A 22,742-nucleotide genomic window follows, 5' to 3' on the forward strand; every position below is an offset into this window, starting at 1 on the left:
TAAATACGTGGCACTTATATACGTGGCACTTATATACGTGGCACTTATGACTGTCAGAAAATGTTCAGTAAACGGTTAGGGGTGAGGTTAGGGGTAGGGTTTCAGGTAGAATTGGGGAGTTTCCACTGTTCAGGCACATCAGGGGCTCTCCAAACACGACATGGCGTCCAATCTCAATTCCAGCCAATTCTGCGTTGAAAAAGTAAAACAGTGCTCCTTCCCTTCCGAGCTCTCCCGTGCATCCAAAAAGGGGTTTACCCCAACATATGGGGTATCAGCGTACTAGGGACAAATTGAACAACAACTTCTGGGGTCCAAGTTCTCTTGTTATCCTTGGGAAAATAAAAATTTGGGGGGCTAAAAATCATTTTTGTGGGAAAAAAAATATGTTTTATTTTCACGGCTCTGCATTGTAAACTGTAGTGAAACACTTGGGGGTTCAAAGTTCTCACAACACATCTAGATAAGTTCCTTGGGAGGTCTAGTTTCCAATATGGGGTCACTTGTGGGGGGTTTGTACTATTTGGGTACATCAGGGGCTCTGCAAATGCAACGTGACGCCTGCAGACCAATCCATTTAAGTCTGCATTCCAAATGGCGCTCCTTCCCTTCCGAGCTCTGTCATGCGCCCAAACAGTGGTTCCCCCCCACATAGGGGGTATCAGCGTACTCAGGACAAATTGGACAACAACGTTTAGGGTCCAATTTATCCTGATACCCTTGTGAAAATACAAAACTGGGGGCTAAAAAATCATTTTTGTGAAAAAAAAAAAATATATATTTTCACGGCTCTGCGTTATAAACTGTAGTGAAACACTTGGGGGTTCAAAGTTCTCACAACACATCTAGATAAGTTCCTTGGGGGGTCTAGTTTCCAATATGGGGTCACTTGTGGGGGGTTTGTACTGTTTGGGTACATCAGGGGCTCTGCAAATGCAACGTGACGCCTGCAGACCAATCCATTTAAGTCTGCATTCCAAATGGCGATCCTTCCCTTCCGAGCTCTGTCATGCGCCCAAACAGTGGTTCCCCCCCACATAGGGGGTATCAGCGTACTCAGGACAAATTGGACAACAACTTTTAGGGTCCAATTTATCCTGATACCCTTGTGAAAATACAAAACTGGGGGCTAAATTTCATTTTTGTGAAAAAAAAAAAAATTATTTTCACGGCTCTGCGTTATAAACTGTAGTGAAACACTTGGGGGTTCAAAGTTCTCACAACACATCTAGATAAGTTCCTTGGGGGGTCTAGTTTCCAATATGGGGTCACTTGTGGGGGGTTTGTACTGTTTGGGTACATCAGGGGCTCTGCAAATGCAACGTGACGCCTGCAGACCAATCCATTTAAGTCTGCATTCCAAATGGCGCTCCTTCCCTTCCGAGCTCTGTCATGCGCCCAAACAGTGGTCCCCCCCCACAAATGGGGTATCAGCGTACTCCAGACAAATTGGACAACAACTTTTGAGGTCCAATTTATCCTGATACCCTTGTGAACGCAACATGGCATCCCATCTTAATTCCAGTCAATTTTGCATTGAAAAGTAAAATAGCGCTTCTTCCCTTCTGAGCTCTGCTATGCGCCCAAACAATGGTTTACACCCACATATGGGGTATCGTCGTACTCAGGACAAATTGCACAACAACTTTTGTGGTCTAATTTCTTCTCTTACCCTTGGGGAAATAAAAAAATGGGGGTGAAAAGATCATTTTTGTGAAAAAATATGATTTTTTATTTTTACGGCTCTGCATTATAAACTTCTGTGAAGCACTTGTTGGGTCAAAGTGCTCAACACACATCTAGATAAGTTCCTTAAGGGGTCTACTTTCCAAAATGTTGTCACTCGTGGGGGGTTTCAATGTTTAGGCACATTAGGGGCTCTCCAAACGCAACATGGCGTCCCATCTCAATTCCAGTCAATTTTGCATTGAAAAGTCAAATGGCGCTCCTTCCCTTCCGAGCTCTGCCCTGCGCCCAAACAATGGTTTACACCCACATATGGGGTATCAGCGTACTCAGGACAAATTGCACAACAATTTTTGGGGTCCAATTTCTTCTCTTACCCTTGGGAAAATAAAAAATTGGGGGTGAAAAGATCATTTTTGTGAAAAAATATGATTTTTTATTTTTACGGCTCTGCATTATAAACTTCTGTAAAGCACTTGTTGGGTCAAAGTGCTCACCACACATCTAGATAAGTTCCTTAGGAGGTCTACTTTCCAAAATGGTGTCACTTGTTAGGGGTTTCAATGTTTAGGCACATCAAGGGCTCTCTAAATGCAACATGGCGTCCCATCTCAATTCCAGTCAATTTTGCATTGAAAAGTCAAATGGCGCTCCTTCCCTTCCGAGCTCTGCCCTGCGCCCAAACAATGGTTTACACCCACATATGGGGTATCAGCGTACTCAGGACAAATTGCACAACAATTTTTGGGGTCCAATTTCTACTCTCACCCTTGGGAAAATAAAAAATGGGGGGTGAAAAGATCATTTTTGTGAAAAAATATGATTTTTTATTTTTACGGCTCTGCATTATAAACTTCTGTAAAGCACTTGTTGGGTCAAAGTGCTCACCACACATCTAGATAAGTTCCTTAGGGGGTCTACTTTCCAAAATGGTGTCACTTGTTAGGGGTTTCAATGTTTAGGCACATCAGGGGCTCTCCAAATGCAACATGGCGTCCCATCTCAATTCCAGTCAATTTTGCATTGAAAAGTCAAATGGCGCTCCTTTGCTTCCAAGCTCTGCCATGCGCCCAAACTGTGGTTTACCCCCACATGTGGGGTATCAGCGTACTCAGGACAAATTGTACAACAACTTTTGGGGTCTATTTTCTCCTGTTACCCTTGGTAAAATAAAACAAATTGGAGCTGAAATAAATTTTGTGTGAAAAAAAGTTAAATGTTCATTTTTATTTAAACATTCCAAAAATTCCTGTGAAACACCTGAAGGGTTAATAAACTTCTTGAAAGTGGTTTTGAGTACCTTGAGGGGTGCAGTTTTTAGAATGGTGTCACACTTGGGTATTTTCTATCATATAGACCCGTCAAAATGACTTCAAATGAGATGTGGTCCCTAAAAAAAAATGGTGTTGTAAAAATGAGAAATTGCTGGTCAACTTTTAACCCTTATAACTCCGTCACAAAAAAAAAATTTTGGTTCCAAAATTGTGCTGATGTAAAGTAGACATGTGGGAAATGTTATTTATTAAGTATTTTGTGTGACATATGTCTGTGATTTAAGGGCATAAAAATTCAAAGTTGGAAAATTGCGAAATTTTCAAAATTTTCGCCAAATATTCGTTTTTTTCACAAATAAACGCAAGTTATATCGAAGAAATTTTACCACTAACATGAAGTACAATATGTCACGAGAAAACAATGTCAGAATCGCCAAGATCCATTGAAGCGTTCCAGAGTTATAACCTCATAAAAGGACAGTGGTCAGAATTGTAAAAATTGGCCCGGTCATTAACGTGCAAACCACCCTTGGTGGTGAAGGGGTTAATTCCATACTTTATGTGTTACTTCATGATTTTGCTACCTTCAGTCTGAATTTATAATGGGTACACTCCAGTAAGAACAAGGAAACCCATTGCTTGAACAGTTGTGTCCAAACATTTGATCGGTACTAGATTACACTTACAAAACTGTTGATATGTTGCAGACACAGAAATGCTGTTCATCTGTCGCACAAACAGTGGTGTGAAAAAGTGTGCTTCCTGACTTCCTATTCTTTTGCATATTTGTCACACTTAAAGGGACTCTGTCACCTCAAATTGGCGGGATATTTCAATGACTTTTTACTTGTCCGATGGGCGGTGTTTCATCTTCATTTCTCCATCCCATCAGTCCCTGTTGTTTGCAATATGTTAGTGAATTAGAGTACTTGTGCTCCATAGTTGGCGCGTGCGCAATGCAATCTTCGGTCGCGCACGCGCAGTATGCTTTGCCCAACTGCGGGCAAAGCCGAACAGCATTACTGCGCAAGCGCCCGCGCACTATGTCCCGGAAGTAAAAGTCATTTAAATATCCCACCAATTTGAGGTGACAGAGTCTCTTTATATGTTTCAGATCACAAAACAAATTTAAATATTAGATAAAGATAAAGTAATCGCAAAATTCAATTTTTAAGTGAAGGACTTTATTATTAAGGGAAAAGGAAATCTAAACCTACAGGGCCATGTGTGAAAAAGTGATTGCCTCCTTTTTTAAAACATAAATTAACTGTAGTTTATGATATCTTTGGGAAGACAAGTTCAATTTCACAAGCCACACGTGGGCCTGATTACTGCCACACCTGTTCTCAATCAAGAAATCACTTAAATAGGACCTTCCTGACAAAGTGAAGTAGACCGAAAGATCCTCAAAAGCTAGACATCATGCTGCTATCCAAAGAAATTCAGCAACAAGTGAGAAACAAAGTAAGTATCTAAGCTTATGTTGTGGTAACATACTCACTTGCCCTGTTGTTGTGCCAATATCCTTCACTTTAAGATGGAGACCCTGTTCCTCTGGGTAGTGCTGACAGGTGAGAGTGCAGTCGGTATCTGTATGCTTGGCAACGTGCTGACCACCCAGATCATGTCATAGTGCGATTCCTCTGGAGGGGAGTGTCTTCCCATCTGGCTGTGCAGAATTTCTGTCACTTAGTTAATAACAGTAAAGTATCAGTGAATCCTTATTTATGTCTATTATGTCACACAAGCTGGCTAGCGTAAAAATAATTATAAGGGAATGGCCTATGATGTGTACAGTGTCCTACTTAAAGACAGCCTGCCTTTACCAGATATTCTATTGTTTTTATAGCTCTTACATAGGTTTTAACCCTTTTATTTTATTGACCCGGCTTTTGTTCCACATTTATTCTGGTGTTCAACCCTTGGATGCCTTTCTGGACTTGATCATTATAGGGGTTGTCTGCTCTAAAACAACAAGTCCACAGTCACATCATGGTGTCTGTGCTGGGAATGGCGGTCACATGACCATGAGTATGTGTGTATGCGTACACCTGGCCACATTTCGATAGATGGGCGCAGTCTCTCTCAATACAAGTGTATTGAGCGAGGCCAGAAAAAGTCTAGTAGGAATGTGGCTGGGAATACACCCATGGTCAAAATTGTTTGTACCCCTCGTTTAATGACAGAAAAACGGGCAATGGGTCACAGAAATAACTTGAATCTGACAAAAGTAATAATAAATAAAAGATCTATGAAAATAAACAAATGAAAGTCAGACATTGCTTTTCTACCATGCTTCCACAGAATTAAAAAAAAATAAAACTCATGAAATAGGCCTGGACAGAAATGATGGTACCCTTAACTTAAGATTTTGTTTCACAACCTTTTGAGGCAATCATTGCAATCAAACGATTCCTGTGACTGTCAGGAACCATGGGGTACGGACTTATGTGGAGGAACAGGAATGATGGGATATGGACTTATGTGGAGGAACAGGAACCACGGGGTATGGACTTATGTGGAGGAACAGGAACCACGGGGTACTGACTTATGTGGAGGAACAGGAACCATTGGGTATGGACTTATGTGGAGGAACAGGAACCGCGGGGTTTGGACTTATGTGGAGGAACAGGAACCGCGGGGTTTGGACTTATGTGGAGGAACAGGAACCATGGGATACGGACTTATGTGGAGGAACAGGAACCATTGGGTATGAACTTATGTGGAGGAACAGGAACCACGGGGTTTGGACTTATGTGGAGGAACAGGAACCACGGGATACAGACTTATGTGGAGGAACAGGAACCACAGGGTACGGACTTATGTGGAGGAACAGGAACCATGGGGAAGGACTTATGTGGAGGAACAGGAACCACGGGGTATGGACTTATGTGGAGGAACAGGAACACGGGGTACGGACTTATGTGGAGGAACAGGAACCACAGGGTACGGACTTATGTGGAGGAACAGGAACCACGGGGTACGGACTAATGTAATTTTATATATATTTTTTTCACTCCATTTCTCTTGCCTTTTCATTTATAATGCATGTTTGCTATTCATATTTATAATTAATGTGTAAGCTATTTCTTATGGGTTTTTGTGATAGTATATGAACTTGTGATTGTGTCCTTATTGTGCTGTGGTTTAGCACATTTTGTCATTTGGTTTCCCTTTTGTTATTTATATTTTAATATTATCAATAAAAATTTGACCTTTTATTTGGTTTCTTTTCATTTGTTTTTTTCTCCCAGTTTGAGTAGGTTTCATCAGTGTGTTAGGGTGACTATAGTATCTATTTTTATTATTATGAGCTAGTCTCAGTTACAGTAGGTGTTGTATTGATTCAATTTTAAACAAAAAAATAGCTTTAAAATGTTCTGCTCTCAAGTAATGAAAATACCGTGGAAGACATCGGAAATGTATTAATAGATGCTCTTGTCATAAACGACACATACAAATATTATTTAGAAAAAAATATTGAAATGTGCAAGGGATGAATTCATTCACTACCATAACTATTTATGCAGCTATTCCTAATACCATGCTGCAAATGCAAGGGGCATGATTGACATAATCACAATCACGTGAGCATGCTGCACGTTAATAATTGCACTAATAAAAGAGATGACTCAGAAAGGGAGAATGCCTCGGAAATTATATTGAGGACACACTGCACCTCTCCTGAATAATCTGTTTCCTCCTAGTCCTTCTAACCAAATAGATTGGATGTTTTCTCCCTGGATTAGATTCACTTTATTGTTACTTAAACATTGTAAGACAGCATATAGCTTGCACACATACAGTGGGGCAAAAAAGTATTTAGTCAGTCAGCAATAGTGCAAGTTCCACCACTTAAAAAGATGAGAGGCGTCTGTAATTTACATCATAGGTAGACCTCAACTATGGGAGACAAACTGAGAAAAAAAAATCCAGAAAATCACATTGTCTGTTTTTTTATCATTTTATTTGCATATTATGGTGGAAAATAAGTATTTGGTCAGAAACAAAATTTCATCTCAATACTTTGTAATATATCCTTTGTTGGCAATGACAGAGGTCAAACGTTTTCTGTAAGTCTTCACAAGGTTGCCACACACTGTTGTTGGTATGTTGGCCCATTCCTCCATGCAGATCTCCTCTAGAGCAGTGATGTTTTTGGCTTTTCGCTTGGCAACACGGACTTTCAACTCCCTCCAAAGGTTTTCTATAGGGTTGAGATCTGGAGACTGGCTAGGCCACTCCAGGACCATGAAATGCTTCTTACAAAGCCACTCCTTCGTTGCCCTGGCGGTGTGCTTTGGATCATTGTCATGTTGAAAGACCCAGCCACGTTTCATCTTCAATGCCCTTGCTGATGGAAGGAGGTTTGCACTCAAAATCTCACGATACATGGCCCCATTCATTCTTTCATGTACCCGGATCAGTCGTCCTGGCCCCTTTGCAGAGAAACAGCCCCAAAGCATGATGTTTCCACCACCATGCTTTACAGTAGGTATGGTGTTTGATGGATGCAACTCAGTATTCTTTTTCCTCCAAACACGACAAGTTGTGTTTCTACCAAACAGTTCCAGTTTGGTTTCATCAGACCATAGGACATTCTCCCAAAACTCCTCTGGATCATCCAAATGCTCTCTAGCAAACTTCAGACGGGCCCGGACATGTACTGGCTTAAGCAGTGGGACACGTCTGGCACTGCAGGATCTGAGTCCATGGTGGCGTAGTGTGTTACTTATGGTAGGCCTTGTTACATTGGTCCCAGCTCTCTGCAGTTCATTCACTAGGTCCCCCAACGCGGTTCTGGGATTTTTGCTCACCGTTCTTGTGATCATTCTGACCCCACGGGGTGGGATTTTGCGTGGAGCCCCAGATCGAGGGAGATTATCAGTGGTCTTGAATGTCTTCCATTTTCTAATTATTGCTCCCACTGTTGATTTCTTCACTCCAAGCTGGTTGGCTATTGCAGATTCAGTCTTCCCAGCCTGGTGCAGGGCTACAATTTTGTTTCTGGTGTCCTTTGACAGCTCTTTGGTCTTCACCATAGTGGAGTTTGGAGTCAGACTGTTTGAGGGTGTGCACAGGTGTCTTTTTATACTGATAACAAGTTTAACAGGTGCCATTACTACAGGTAATGAGTGGAGGAAAGAGGAGACTCTTAACCCCTTCATGACCGTGGGATTTTCCGTTTTTCCGTATTCGTTTTTCACTCCCCTCCTTCCCAGAGCCATAACTTTTTTATTTTTCCGTCAATTTGGCCATGTGAGGGCTTATTTTTTGCGGGACGAGTTGTACTTTTGAACGACATCATTGGTTTTACCATGTCGTTTACTAGAAAAAGGGAAAAAAATTCCAAGTGCGGTGAAATTGCAAAAAAAGTGCAATCCCACACTTGTTTTTTGTTTGGCTTTTTTGCTAGGTTCACTAAATGCTAAAACTGACCTGCCATTGTGATTTTCCAGGTCATTACGAGTTCATAGACACCTAACATGACTAGGTTGTTTTTTACCTAAGTGGTGAAAAAAAATTCCAAACTTTGCAAAAAAATAAATAAATAAAATTGCGCCATTTTCCGATACCCGTAGCGTCTCCATTTTTCGTGATCTGGGGTCGGGTGAGGGCTTATTTTTTGCGTGCCGAGCTGGCATTTTTAATGATAGCATTTTGGTGCAGATACGTTCTTTTGATCGCCCGTTATTGCATTTTAATGCAATGTCGTGGCGACCAAAAAAACGTAAATCTGGCGTTTCGATTTTTTTTTTCATTACGCCGTTTAGCGATCAGGTTAATGCTTTTTTTTTATTGATAGATCGGGCGATTCTGAACGCGGCGATACCAAATATGTGTAGGTTGGGTTTTTTTTTTATTGATTTATTTTGATTGGGGCGAAAGGGGGGTGATTTAAACTTTTATATTTTTTTTATTTTTTTCACATTTTTTTTTACTTTTTTTTTTAACTTTTACCATGCTTCTATAGCCTCCATGGGAGGCTAGAAGCAGGCACAGCCCGATCGGCTCTGCTACATAACAGCGATCATCAGATCGCTGTTATGTAGCTAAAATGCAGGTGTGCTGTGAGCGCCGACCACAGGGGGGCGCTCACAGCCACCGGCGATCAGTAACCATAGAGGTCTCCAGGACCTCTATGGTTACCTTCCTGACGCATCGCCGACCCCCGATCATGTGACGGGGGTCGGCGATGCGCTCATATCCGGCCGCACGGCCGGATGCGGTAGTTAAATGCCGCTGTCTGAGTTTGACAGCGGCATTTAACTAGTTAATAGCGGCGGGTGATCGCGATTTCACCCGCCGCTATTGCGCGCACATGTCAGCTGTAAAAAACAGCTGACATGTCGCGACTTTGATGTGCGCTCACCGCCGGAGCGCACATCAAAGCGGGGGTCCCGACATGTGACGTACTATCCCGTCACATGTCAGGAAGGGGTTAAAGAAGAAGTTACAGGTCTGTGAGAGCCAGAAATCTTGATTGTTTGTTTCTGACCAAATACTTATTTTCCACCATAATATGCAAATAAAATGATAAAAAAAAACAGACAATGTGATTTTCTGGATTTTTTTTTCTCAGTTTGTCTCCCATAGTTGAGGTCTACCTATGATGTAAATTACAGACGCCTCTCATCTTTTAAAGTGGTGGAACTTGCACTATTGCTGACTGACTAAATACTTTTTTGCCCCACTGTATTTCACTTTATGCTTTTTTGTGGTAGATGTTTGTCTTAGGGCTCGTGCACATGAGTGTAAAAAACAGACTGCTCTCCGTTCCTTGACAGCTAACACTCGTCCCCATGTTCTTCTATGGGGTTGTGCACAAATCCATTTTTTTCCTCGGACTGAGTGATTTGAAGGAAAAAAATGACATTGTATGCAATTTGCCTTCAATTCTTGGATTGCACTCAGCCATTCAAGTCTATGGCTGCCGGGAAAATGTCGGACTGCACCCGAATGACATCCAAGTGAGGTCCGATGTTTATGGACTGACAAAGGAGAAGGTGAAGAATTTTTTTTAAATTTATTCTCCACATCTGAGAATAATGAATCACACGCTGATCAAAGTTTGATCAGCGTGTGATTGGCAAAATCGGACAGATTTTCTCCGATGAGAGAAAATAGATCTTTTGATCCTAGCCTTAAAAACTGCCATAAAGAGGAGTAATAATAACAGTACAGAGGCATGTAAAAGTTTGGGCACCCTTGGTCAAAATTGCTGTTATTGTGAACAGTTAAGCAAGTTTAAGATGAAGTGTTCTATAAAAAGCCTAAAGTTAAAGATGACACATTTCCTTTGTATTTTAGGCCCAAAAATATATATTTTCATCTTTTACATTTTAAAATTACAAAAAGGAAAACGGACTGATGCAAAAGTTGTCTATTAGAGATTACAAGAGGCAGAGCCTATAATGTGCCTGTCAGTAATATACTGATAGCCAATAATCCTTTTATATGCCAAGCAATCCAAAGCACTATATGATCTAAAGTTGTGGTACTTTGAATGTGGCTTAAAAAAACAGAAACAACCTCATACCAAAGGCCTAATATAAAATGGTCCAGAGGCCGATAAACTAAAAACTATTTGAATAGATTCCATTTTCAATTCAATTTTAAACATAAAGTAAGGATTGGGTTAACTTTAGAAAATGAGGGAAATCTTCAAAAACTTCTACTCTTGGGCATTGACATTAGCACAGAAGTCAATGGAAAACGTGTTCGTAGAAGCAAGCGCCATAAAGGATACATGTATTGTTTATAGAATATAATAAAAGAGATGAATCTCTCCATTACCATATCTATTTATGCAGCTATTTCTATTTCTGTAGCCATACTTTAAATACAAGTGATATGTTTGCATTCATTACAATGATGTCAGCATTCTGCATACTAATATTGATATTGCAATAATTAAAGAGATAGTATCAAAGAATTAATGGAGGGTGAGACCTTGTCTCTCCACTTTCCAGCATTTTTAATGGCCCCCAAACACATGTAATCAACATCTGCCGAACCCACTGATGTCGACAGGTTCAGCTTACAGTCAAATGTATATGGGGGAGAACCTGATAGATGACGTCTGTTGACTGAAAGATCCGGTATAGTTGGACTGACAATCTTGTTCTCTCTCACAGAGATTCAGTGCCTTGAAAATGTATTCATACCGTGTGACCTTTTCCACATTATTTTGCGTTACAATTGCAAACTTAAATGTATTTTATTGGGATTTTATGTGATATATCAATAAAAAGTATTTTCGACGTGTAATGGAATTGATACATTGTGTTCTAAATATTTAATAAATACAAAACTGAAAATGGCGAGATACATTTGCATTCAGCCCTGAGTGACCATTTGCTTCCATAAGTCAAGTAAATTGAGACCCCCTGTGTGTAATTTATTCTCAGTATAACTACAGCTGTTCTATGAAGGTCACAGAGGTTTGTCTGAGAATATTATGGATCAAACAGCATAATGAAGACCAAAGAACATACCAGACAGGTCAGGGATAAAGTTGTGGAGAAGATTAAAGCATGGATGGATAGGTTATAAAAAAATAGCCAAAACTTTGAATATCTCACGGAGCACTGTTCAATCCATCATGCAAAAACGGAAGTATTATGGCACTACTGCAGACCTATCAAGACATGGTGGTCCACCTAAACTGACATTCCAAGCAAAGAAAGCACTAACTAGAGAAGCAGCCAAGAGGCTCATGGTCAATCTGGAGGAGCTGCAGAGAGCCACAACTCAGGTGGGAGAATCTGTCCACAGGACAACAATTAGGTCAGAGACAGACTGCCATAACTCATATGATGATCTCATTGCACTGCACGAACTACCCCACTTTGTCCTCCATACAGTATAACGGCCCCACATAGTGCTCCATAGAGTATAATGGTTTCATATAGTGCTCCATATAGTATAAGGGACCTTAGATTGTGCTCTGTACAGTATAAAGGACCTTACATAATGCTCTATACAGTATAATGGCATCACACAGTACTTCATATAGTATAATGGCCTCACATAGTGCTCCATAGAGTATAATGGGCTGCACACAGTGCTCCATGCAGTGTAATGGCATCACATAGTGCTTCATACAGTATGATGGCCACACATAGTGCTTCATACAGTATTATGGCCTCACAGTGTTCCATAGAATATAATAGGCCCCACACTGTGATCCATACAGTATAATGGGCCACACACAGTGCTCCATACAGTATAATTGGCCCCACCTAGTGCTTCATATAGTATAATGGGCCCCATATAGTGCTTCATGCAGCATAATGAGCGCACATATTGCCCCACACAGTATAATGGGCCCACATAGTACTCCACACAGTATATTGGCCCCACATAGTGCTACATGCAGTATAATAGGTCCCACATAGTGTTCAATACAGTATAATTGCCCCACATAGTGCTCCATGCAGTATAATGGCCTCATATAGTGTTCCCTTCTCCATTATTGCTTTTAATAGTATTGGCATCTAGTATTGAAAGCGCAATGTTGGGCCAAATATACTCCAGAGACCCGCCCTGTGTTGTGAGCCAAGTATATTCACCCTGCGGGCCAACAGTTGTGAGCTGATATTATCAGGCTGGGAAGGTGCATGGTTATTGGTCATTGGACTATTCACAGCTGATATCAACCCCAAGCCCCATTATCCCAATTGTGAACACATCAGGGCAATTGGGAAGAGCAAAGGTGATGCACCAGAATTGGCACTTCTAATGGAAAGCACCTCTTCTGGGGTGGCATTTTTGGCTGGGAATGGCCCAATAACGATGGACCAAGTCAGCCTGATAATATATGCTCACCACTGTCTGCTTTACCTTTGATGGTTACCAATAATGGAGGGGAACCCATGTAATTTTTTGAATTTATTTGTTAGGTTAATTCATATAGAGTAAGCTACACATGCAAGGCATTAGTTATATATCTCATGGATATATATATCTATTTATCTATATCTTTGCACATCTTTAACACCTAAAAATCTGTAATTTATATTTTGCATTCTATTCCGGTATGTGTCACATGGACGGCACATGGATGACACACATGTACACAAGTATGTTGCACAGACATGCAACACTGGGCAGTTTAAAGAAAACTACAAGCACAAGACATATTTATAGAAGGTAGACAATTCATATTGGACCACTTGATTACAATCTTAAGACAAAATTATTTTCTTTTAGGGGATAAATATTTTGTACAATGACATGACACAGCCATGGGGACAAATAAGGTGCCTGCTTATGCAAATATAGTAATGAGCATAGGACTTCATCTTTATATCCCACCACTTCCGTTATGTACAGGTGTGGTGGAGGTATATAGATGACATCTTCCTCTTGTGGACAGGAACTGAAAGCCAATTTATTTTTTATTTTCACATGTACCTTAATGAGATAGACCCCAGTATTAATTTTAACCTGGTTTCCTCACAAGATAAGATACAATTTATGGACATAATTGTGAAACAATATAAAGGAAGGCTTAGTACCATTAGAACATGACTAATAATTAGGATGAAAACCCTGATCATGCTTTAGATCTATTGGTAAATACTTGCATAGATGCTATCTTAGGGCTTATTGGATCTTCAAAAAAGTAAGAACTCAAGACCTACAAGAATATCCCTATTAAACTGTAAGAAGGACAAAAAAGAGCTAAATAGAGTGCTGACGGTGACAACCTACACCAAAGAAAGTAAAAAGATAGCCAACATAGTCAAGAAACAATGGAGTATGTTAAATACATTTTTGACATATGCCACAGAATTTAAAAACACTCCTTTGTTCTCTTAAAGAAGAAGTAGGAACATAGGACAAAGGAGACTTGTAAATTCAGATATTGGCACATTTAAGAAATCTCATCAAACATACTTGATGGGTATACACAGAAAAGGGTGTTATTAATGTCTCTCATATGTAAACTGTCTGTTGATGCTAAAAGGACCTTCCTTCATTCACTCTGTAACAGGTGTAAGTTATAATATAGAACATTACTTGACATGCAACTCAGAATATGTAGTTTACCTCCTACATTGCTCTTGTTCCTTATGGTATATCGGTGACACAACTTGGGATTTTAATACACGAATCAAACACTGATATATACCGTAAGGAAGAAGAGACTGGATCTACCTGTCTCTAAGCATTTCACTGAGATGGGCCATATGGAAAAACAACTTAGATTTAAAATCATTGATGTAATTCCACCACAACGGAGAATAGGTGACAGATTCTGCCTTATAAAACACATAGAATTAGAGCGGATTTACAAGCTAAATACTCTAAAACCTGCAGGATTAAATATGCAGTTTAAAATTATACACAAATAGGGTGGGAATAAAGCCACGTCCCATATAAATATGTCTGTTGATTCCCCTTTGTGAACATGGTGGGAAGGGCCTGAGACGGCAACCTTTTCTTACCATATGACATACATCAGAAATTGCCTTCCTCAAAGGGGGTGCTTTGGAGTGCCAGGGATAGGATACTTCATACAAACATGTTGGCTATCCCTAAACCTTCGTTGTATAAATCGATGGTGTCCAAATGCATGCTATACTGGACCATGGAGCATTTTATGCTCTTTATAGATATATAAAGCTTTTGTAACCTAATATAAACCTCTTATGGTAAAGAAGAGTCCTCCTTATCCCAAAGTAAAAATTGTGCCTGCCCATAGTATTATCACGCAGGAGCGAGTTTGCCATTAAACTTTTCCCTGTTTAAAATGAAGATTGCACATACCCAAGTGCTACTACGCATGTGCGATTGAGCTTTGACCCGGCTGAGATATGATTGGCAGTTCTGCGATCACATGACAGGACTTGAGAAAGGCAGAGAAATCTGCTGAAATGTTGGTGCTAATGGATCAGTAAAGCCACGGTTTTTCACTTTGATTTTTGGAGCGCTGCCTGTTTTTTTCTGATTTTCTATTTTGGAGGTTTGGACATCACCTTTACAGTATGTGTCACATGGACGGCACACAGATGATGCACACGTACACAGGTATGTCACACGGACACACAACATTGATAATACCGCTACTGTTTTTTCCAGCACCAGTAAGATCAGGAAGTGTGAAGGGGGCCTAAGAGAGACCCCTGGCTCATGCATAGACCATACAGTTAGCCAGCTAGTCTGAAGAGTGTTGACATCACCGAGAGGAAGAGCAGAACAGCACTGGATCCTGGAGAAGGCAGTGGTAGTGTGAGTATATTAATATACTCACACTACACTACATGCACATGTAAGCAGCTTGTAGGATCCAGTGACAGACAGGAGGCAGATCAAGGGTTAACAGGTTTCAATATAACAAGGAGTTACTCCACGCAGGGAGATAGGTAAACGTGAGGTAAATGACAGGCAATACAGGGAATACAGGGCTTACTCCACGCAGGGAGATAGAGGGTTAAACATGGATAACAAGGGTACAATGAACATAGGAGAGTCCAAGAATAAGAATGACGGCTCAGGTAACAACAGTTCCTGTGACGAAGTTGTGTCAGAAGCTGCGCAGACTATAACTTCTACTGAGGACTCAATGGCGCCGACAACGGCTGGCACGGTATCTTTACTAATGAGGTTCAGCAAACAGCAATACCTCATCTTCTGGTGACAGTGGTTAGTCTCCGGGACCTTCCACTGCCCCTAGTCCATATACTGTAGTGGCTACTTATCGGAGAGGGCCACAGTCCTGTACGAGCCCAGCGTGGCTCTGCTAACATACGCTGGCGAAGTCAGGTCACAAGTCTTTGGGTCGACATTCACTAGTACGGTCAGGATGTAAATAACGGTCATGCTCCCGGTCTCTTTCAGGCAGCACGCGCACGGTACTCACGATCCTGAAACGTCTGGCACCTGGCTTTATAATGGTCACACTCCCCGTCTCTCTCTCTCTTGTCTCCGCTGTTGACGGGGGGACAACAGCGGTCGCTTGTCTGTGTGGCTCTGATGCTCCCCGGATGGAGCACTCCTCTCTCTGGCTGCTGCAGCACCCGGCTTTGCTCTGCTCTGTGGACATGGCTCTGCTCTGCAGGCGATGGGGGCTCCTTCTATACGGCCCGTTGCCACGCTGATACTCTCTGATGAGGGAAGCAGAGTGTGCCGCTCACTGTTCTGCTCGCTGCCCTCCTCACTGCTCTGAGCCAGCGCCTGACTGACTTGCTTCACGCACCTTTTCTTTTCATGTCTCCGGTGCTGCGAGCCCTTTTCTGGATCCGCCCACCCTCCTGGGTTCAAGGGTTGGTCCAGCTCCCTCAGGCTTCCCCCCGGCAATCGGGGAAGGTCCAACTCTCTTAAACCTTCCCCCGGAAACAGAGAGGATGCAGCCCCTTCAGTTCCAGACCAGGCACGCAGGTACCTGCTGCTTCGTCGACCCCCTTACATTCATACACACAGATTAATAAAAAACAATATAGAGATGCATCAATATCAATCAATCCGCAGCTTCAGTATCAGCTTCAAAAATTTGCATTCATTGCTATTATGCTCTGTTGGGTAAAAATGGATCTGTTTTGTACAACAGAAAATAATAGCAATAATTGAGTTTATGTTGACATGGTTTTGGGTTTTTTTTCAATAGTTTTTATTGCACTTGCAAAAAAATGTGGACAAATCTGAAGTGGAAATTGCTTCAGGAAGAGGAGTTTTTCTTTGGCTTATGCAATTTTTTGAGAGTTTCTTTTTCCTGAATATTTTTTTTAGCAGCCATTTGACTTGACCATATCTAGTATGGACTAAATTCCATCCCAATCCTCTTCACAGATGGGTCGTGCACATCTTTTTCCATCAGGCTTTTTACAAATTTTTTCAGGGGAAAAAAAACACTCCAAAAAACTGTGCAAAAGCCAGTGAGGATTTTTTAGGAGTTTTTGGAGCAGAAACCAAGCAGAAACTCTCAAAATTCCTCCAAAAATCAGCAAAACAACTCCATGTGCATATACCCATATATAAGGCAAAATTAATTTACCATGATTGTTGCATCCACCATAAAGCACATACACAAACATTAAGTACAAAAAATACCGAAGTATGTAAGGGATGAATTTATCTATTACCATAACTATGTGGCTATACAGTGTTGTAAATTCCAAAGGTGTGTTTGGTCTGATTACAATGATGTCAGCGCTGCTAATATTGTTATTGCGCTAATTAAAAAGATCTCTCAGAGACAGAGAATGCCTTCAAGATTAATTGAAGGATGAAAGAAAACTGTTCTACAATTAGATTAAATATGACAAGCATAATGGAAATCTAAGCACCTGCCCCGCATAATCTGACTGCCTCCGCCCAATCACTCTACTAAATAAAAGAAGCCGTCTTCTCTCAGGATGACATTCACTTTAATTTTACTTAAAGGTTCCAGGATCTGGTACGTAGCAAGCAAACATAGAGACATGAATGAATACTTTGTTTTTATGTATTATACTGTTCTGATTATCAATTGTCGAATATCCGGTATATGCTATTCTGTATGGGATTATTGTAGGTTAATGTTACGTTTTTGTAATACGGTATCGAAAACTATTATAACAATATAGTTCTACCTTAGAATATACTAGTGGATACAGATCAACTTTCTTTGATCTTCTTTTACATCATATGTGCAGATGCAGATGACCATTTTCTCTACATCTGCGAAAATCAATTCGATTATGCTAATCACACTCTCATCAGAGAGTTATCAGAGTTTAATCCCATTTTCTCGGAGGTGGAGGAGAAGAAAAAAATTGCCAACTATTTTCTCTGTCCGGAATGTCATCTGAGTACATTTCGTTTTTTTTTTTTCATGCATCCGTAGACATGAATGGCCGAGTGCCATCTGATTCCTATGTATGCTGCGATTTTATTTTCCTTGGACCACTTGGCCTGAGGAAAAATTTTCACATGTGCATGGCCCCCATAGAATAACATGGGTATGAACGCTATTCGTCAAAAACAATGGATAGTACTTGTCTGAATAAAATGGTCCTCTGCATGCACCCTAATAGTGAAACAGTGATGGAATTTCTAACTATCAAATTTAAAGGCTGAATCCATCACTTGATATGAACTTTTTAAACTGATTCATTCTCATTTTGTTTAGTGGCTTTCATATTTTTTTTCTTATTAATAGCATTTATTCACCCTTTTCATATCTTTAGTAATGATCTCATAATTGTTTATGATTAAACAGCCTCCATACTAGAATTGAGCAAAAAGATTCACAGGACCTTGGTCAGGCAGCCACATCGGTAGTCCATGACCATCGGACCTACAAACTTCTTACCTATCGGCGCCCTCTTTTTCAGCAGTAGGCCTGGTGCAATGTCATGATTGCTTCATGCTGTAAAAAAAATGTAGTGCTGGGGTCCATTAATGAGAAGAGGCGCCTGGATGCAAGTAGGAAGCAGATCGCAGAGCTCTGGTCCGGTAGCTATAGACTTCCGACATGGTTGCTGGAACTGAGTCCTTCAAATCTTTTTTGATCAACTCAACTATATCCCATTGAAGCTGCCGGTGCAGATGCCATGAGGCTTATGCCAAAAGAGGTCTTGGGTCATGCTGGTCATATTGTCCTATCATTAGAAAACAAGTGAGGTTGAAAAAGTCAGAAGGTCCTACCAAGTGACAACCTGTTTAACTGACAAGCTCTGCAGTGTGCTTTCTAACGGCAAACACATCGCAGTGCTTGCCAAATGATGTGCTCTTCTCATTCTGGCCAAATCATATGTGAGATGCACCAGATGTAACAGACAAGAAGTAGTGTCTACATGTCATCAAAGGGTTATATGATGCACACTGGCATGTGCTCATAGACTAAGCGCAGGTAATGAAAGTGTACTGGAAAATTGATTATTTTGAAGAGTTAAGATGTATGAAAAGGGGACAAATAGGAGTGGAAAACTCCTTTAAGAAAATAGATCATTGCCGTTAGCACACACAAGGAAAAGCATACAAATGATACAAAGGCATTAAATGTTCCTAGAGATACAGTTGGAAGCAGAGCTCAAAAGTTCAAAATAATAGGAACTCCGGTAACACTACCTGGACGTGGCAGAAAGAGGAAGCCGTCACCGGCTGCCACGAGATTTCTGAGGAGGAAGGTGGATAAAATCCCTTGAATGACTGCATAAGATTGAAATATTTAAATTCACGTACGTGCTTGAATGCATATTACATCATGTTTCTCCCTTTATTTTTCAGGATTGACCATCATGAGCTCATTCGGTTTTTCAATTGGTTAGTAATGAATTATACTTAACAATTTGATCAATTTACATAAAATGGACATGTAAGCTGTCCTGACATTTAGTAAATCATTGTATTCCTGTTCAACTAACAAGTCTCAGGGCATATTTCCTTGAAACAGTATCTCAAACGTTTCCCCCTCTGGTAGGAAGAAATTACTGGCTTGGTGTTGCCATTCCCCGTATGGTGTAAATGTTTGTGTTTCTACACATTCTGACAGCATCACCACCAAGTAGCCAGGGTCATGCTGTGTATGAATATACCCTAATGACAATTGCAATAACAACGTCAAATTGTCAATTTATTAACACATTTCATTTGTAGAGTGGGCCTTAAAGCAATAGAACAATAGAAATAATATTACTCTTTTTAGGTATCTACTTCTTCTTGTGAAAAAACCCCCCATAAAAAAAGAACTGTGTGAATATAGTTTACACAAGGAGAATCTGGTCCCTCCCCTCCCCCACCCCCCAAAAAATGAGTTAAAAACCTTGTGAAAATCCCTAAACTCTATTCATTCTGCCTCTGTTTTTCACTGTGTCACTGCATTGCAGAGATATTCATGTTTGCTTCTTTTGGAGCACAGTATGTGAAATCTCTGCTTTCTTAAGAGTCTTCTCTGGGGTCGTGTACTGTCACACCTCCCTCCCAAATGCTGCCAATCACAGCTCGGCAGCTGATCTAGTAGTCTATCCATTTCAGAGGCTGCCGAGCTGTGATTGGCAGAGGGTGGTGTGAAAGCACACGCCCCCAGAGAAGACTCTGAAGAAACGCCCAGTTGAACTGCAAGAAGAAATTTTACACAACGAACAAAACATGTAAATATCTCTACAATGGTGTGATGCAGCACAAAACAGAAAACACTAGCGGAATCTGCCACTAACAGCATGGGTGGAGCTGAGCTCAGTCTGTTCCTAACTAGTTTAATGCAGCTGTTAATCTCTGCCAACGTTACATAAAAATCACAATCTGGAGGGGTGCAAAATTCCTTGCACCTATTGTCCTTCCCCCCACATCCGGATTGTGGGGTGGATAGAGGGTGCTGCGATGGGCTGCTATGGCAGCTGGGGGTCTACTGAAGACTGCTATGCCTGTAGCTGCACTTCATAAGCATTATACTTGTACTGCAATATATAGTAGAGGCGATTGGACAAAAAAAAAGTTTTAGAAAATATATAAAATTAAAAAAAACACAAAAATTTGAATCTCCCCACTCTCCCCCTTCAGAGATATTAAACAATGTTATCTCTACCCCAATATGGTATTATTTAAAAGCTGAGGATGGTCTGCAAAAAAATAACTCCCTTGATATGAAACATGGCAACAGAAGCAATAAAATGTGTTTTACAAATGTCCTAATTTTTTTCACTACTAAAATAGTAAAAAAACTGAAAAAGTTTTGTATCACCATAATTGTACTAACCTGGAGAATCATGCTTCTGGGTCATTTTACCACAATGAACCTCTGTAAAAATAAAATTTTCAATAAACTTGGATTTGTTTTCACCATTTTCCAGTACATTGTATTGAAAAATCTATGGTGTCATTTAAAAGTACAACATATCCCACAAAAAATAAGCCCTCATATAGCTATATCGGCAGAAAAATAAACTTATTGCTCTTGGTAGAAGGGGAGGAAAAAACTAAAATGAAAAACTAAAATTGCCTGTGTCAGGATGGGGTTAAATGCTGCAAGTGTATTTTGAAGTGAGAAATTTGTTGTATTTCAAATATATAAAGCAAAGATACACAACACCCGTTTTTCCGATGTGCTAAATTAATGAACAGAATATACTGTAGGTTCATGTCAGAGACTTAGAAATTAAACTAATGTGAAATAAAAGTTAGTCAAACTCACCGTACCCCATGAACATAATCCATTTTGAGATTTGTTCTGATTTTTTTGTTTTTCTTTTGAGGTTTTGGTGGACCACCAAGATTCAATATTGGTGGATATAATGGATATGGCAACGGTTATAGGTTTGGATTTAACCCAGGATATGTTAATGGCTTCAACCAACCATACTATGGCCCACGCTATGGATCAAACTGGAACAATTGGTATGGTGGTTATCGAGGCAATCACCATGGCGGTTATCGCGGTGGATATGGCCATAACCGTGGTCACTGGAACAATGGACATTAGAATGGACAAAGATGGTAAATATAAATCATCTATATATACATTACTATAAATCAAGTCTACTCACATTATGATTAGAGCATTACCTGCCGTACCAGGCAAGAGATGGAAAAATTAAGACATCAAAAAGCAACATTCGCATTTCATAAGCACAAGTATGATCAAGCTTTGATGTAACTTGGAATTAGATTTTTCCACATGGCCCTTAACTTGAGTTCTACTCAAAATATGTATTTACCATTTCTAATTTTCTGGTCTAGTTTTATAATTCAAATGTAAGTTTTGAAATGTTTTATTCCATGATTTTGGTACCATTAAAAACAGTCAAAATCCAAGTCTGATCCTAATTTGATCTGTGGATTTTCATTTTTTTAAATTTATTCATATAGTTGTCAAAAAAATCAACAGCTAGAGACTGTTTGCATTATTGCACATTGACACTTATTTAATATCTTGCTGCTTGATGTGTTGATGTCGATCCAGGGGTTCATTCCCCCGTTTAGTTCCGATACTTAGACCGTAAAAATATAGTACAATATATGACTGTGCAGTAATACCTTTTTTATTTCCTTTGATTTAGAAGAAACCTTTTCTACTGCGAAGAAAACGACTGGATCAGCTTTTCACATTTGCAAATATGTTTAACATTTGACACACAAACGTGTATGTTTCTCAAATTCTATGGCTAATGTCATTGTTTACACAATAAAAATGACTTCTGTGCACATCATGTGTTACAATGTTTTATTTCTCTGCATAATTATGCCAGAAACAAATAAGTATGAAAACATCACAGCTCATAAATGTATCAGGGCTTATTATTATTTTTCAGTACTCTGTTATTTTTGAACACCTTTTTTTTTAATTTTAATACATTTTAGCAAAAGTGACATGCCGACTTATCAGAGCCGGGGGCAATGCAATACCCCGAATCATCCAAGACATGAAATAAACTGAAATAAACATTTAAAGAAGTACTCCCATCAAAATGTTATCTTGATATATTGCAATCATATTATATATCCCTGTGAATTTACAATTGCTCATTTTGCCTTTCTACCCAGAAAATTCTTCTCTTTTCTATCAGGTCTATGATATCACCTGATTAAAACATGACTAGCTGAATCCTCCTAAGCTCTATGTAGAGACAGGAGGTCACTTTTCCCTGTATGACTAATAAATCACTGCAAAAGTCGGGGGGGGGGGGGGGGGAGGGAGCAGCTGGGTCAGGAGTTGAAGAGGGGAATAATAAATTCAAGGACAAGGAGGAGATGACCGCAGGTAATTTCTGTCCATTTGTATTATATGCAATTGCTTCCTCATTTTCTACCTAATGTAGAACCCCTTGCACACCAGGTGTAAGATTTTTAAGGGAT

The 22,742-nt window shown here is 40.1% G+C and overlaps 1 protein-coding gene across 2 annotated transcripts; it reads left to right on the forward strand.

Annotated features, from left to right (window-relative positions):
* The first annotated feature begins 14,950 nt into the window (after positions 1-14,950).
* Positions 14,951-22,184, forward strand: LOC143784310 (uncharacterized). 2 transcript variants are annotated; one of them, XM_077272439.1, is made up of 4 exons: positions 14,951-14,999; positions 19,179-19,214; positions 21,143-21,383; positions 21,947-22,184. In XM_077272439.1, exons 1-3 carry the CDS (start codon positions 14,957-14,959, stop codon positions 21,367-21,369), a joined length of 306 nt encoding a protein of 101 aa, XP_077128554.1. In that variant the 5' UTR covers positions 14,951-14,956; the 3' UTR covers positions 21,370-21,383; positions 21,947-22,184. The 2 variants fall into 2 exon arrangements, 1 of the variants encoding a protein (XP_077128554.1); XR_013217762.1 differs by lacking the exon at positions 14,951-14,999 and adding an exon at positions 17,302-17,364 and having other exon boundaries at positions 21,947-22,172.
* Positions 22,185-22,742: the final 558 nt, after the last annotated feature.

This window comes from Ranitomeya variabilis, chromosome 7, assembly GCF_051348905.1.
Source record: "Ranitomeya variabilis isolate aRanVar5 chromosome 7, aRanVar5.hap1, whole genome shotgun sequence".
Taxonomy (NCBI): domain Eukaryota; kingdom Metazoa; phylum Chordata; class Amphibia; order Anura; family Dendrobatidae; genus Ranitomeya; species Ranitomeya variabilis.

Excerpts from the sequence above, each read along its gene's own strand:
- LOC143784310 (XM_077272439.1), top strand. The coding sequence starts at position 14,957 with ATGTGTCACATGGACGGCACACAGATGATGCACACGTACACAG. Across the intron at positions 15,000-19,178 it reads GATGATGCACACGTACACAG|GATTGACCATCATGAGCTCA; the intron begins GTATGTCACACG and ends TTTATTTTTCAG. Across the intron at positions 19,215-21,142 it reads CTCATTCGGTTTTTCAATTG|GTTTTGGTGGACCACCAAGA; the intron begins GTTAGTAATGAA and ends TTTTCTTTTGAG.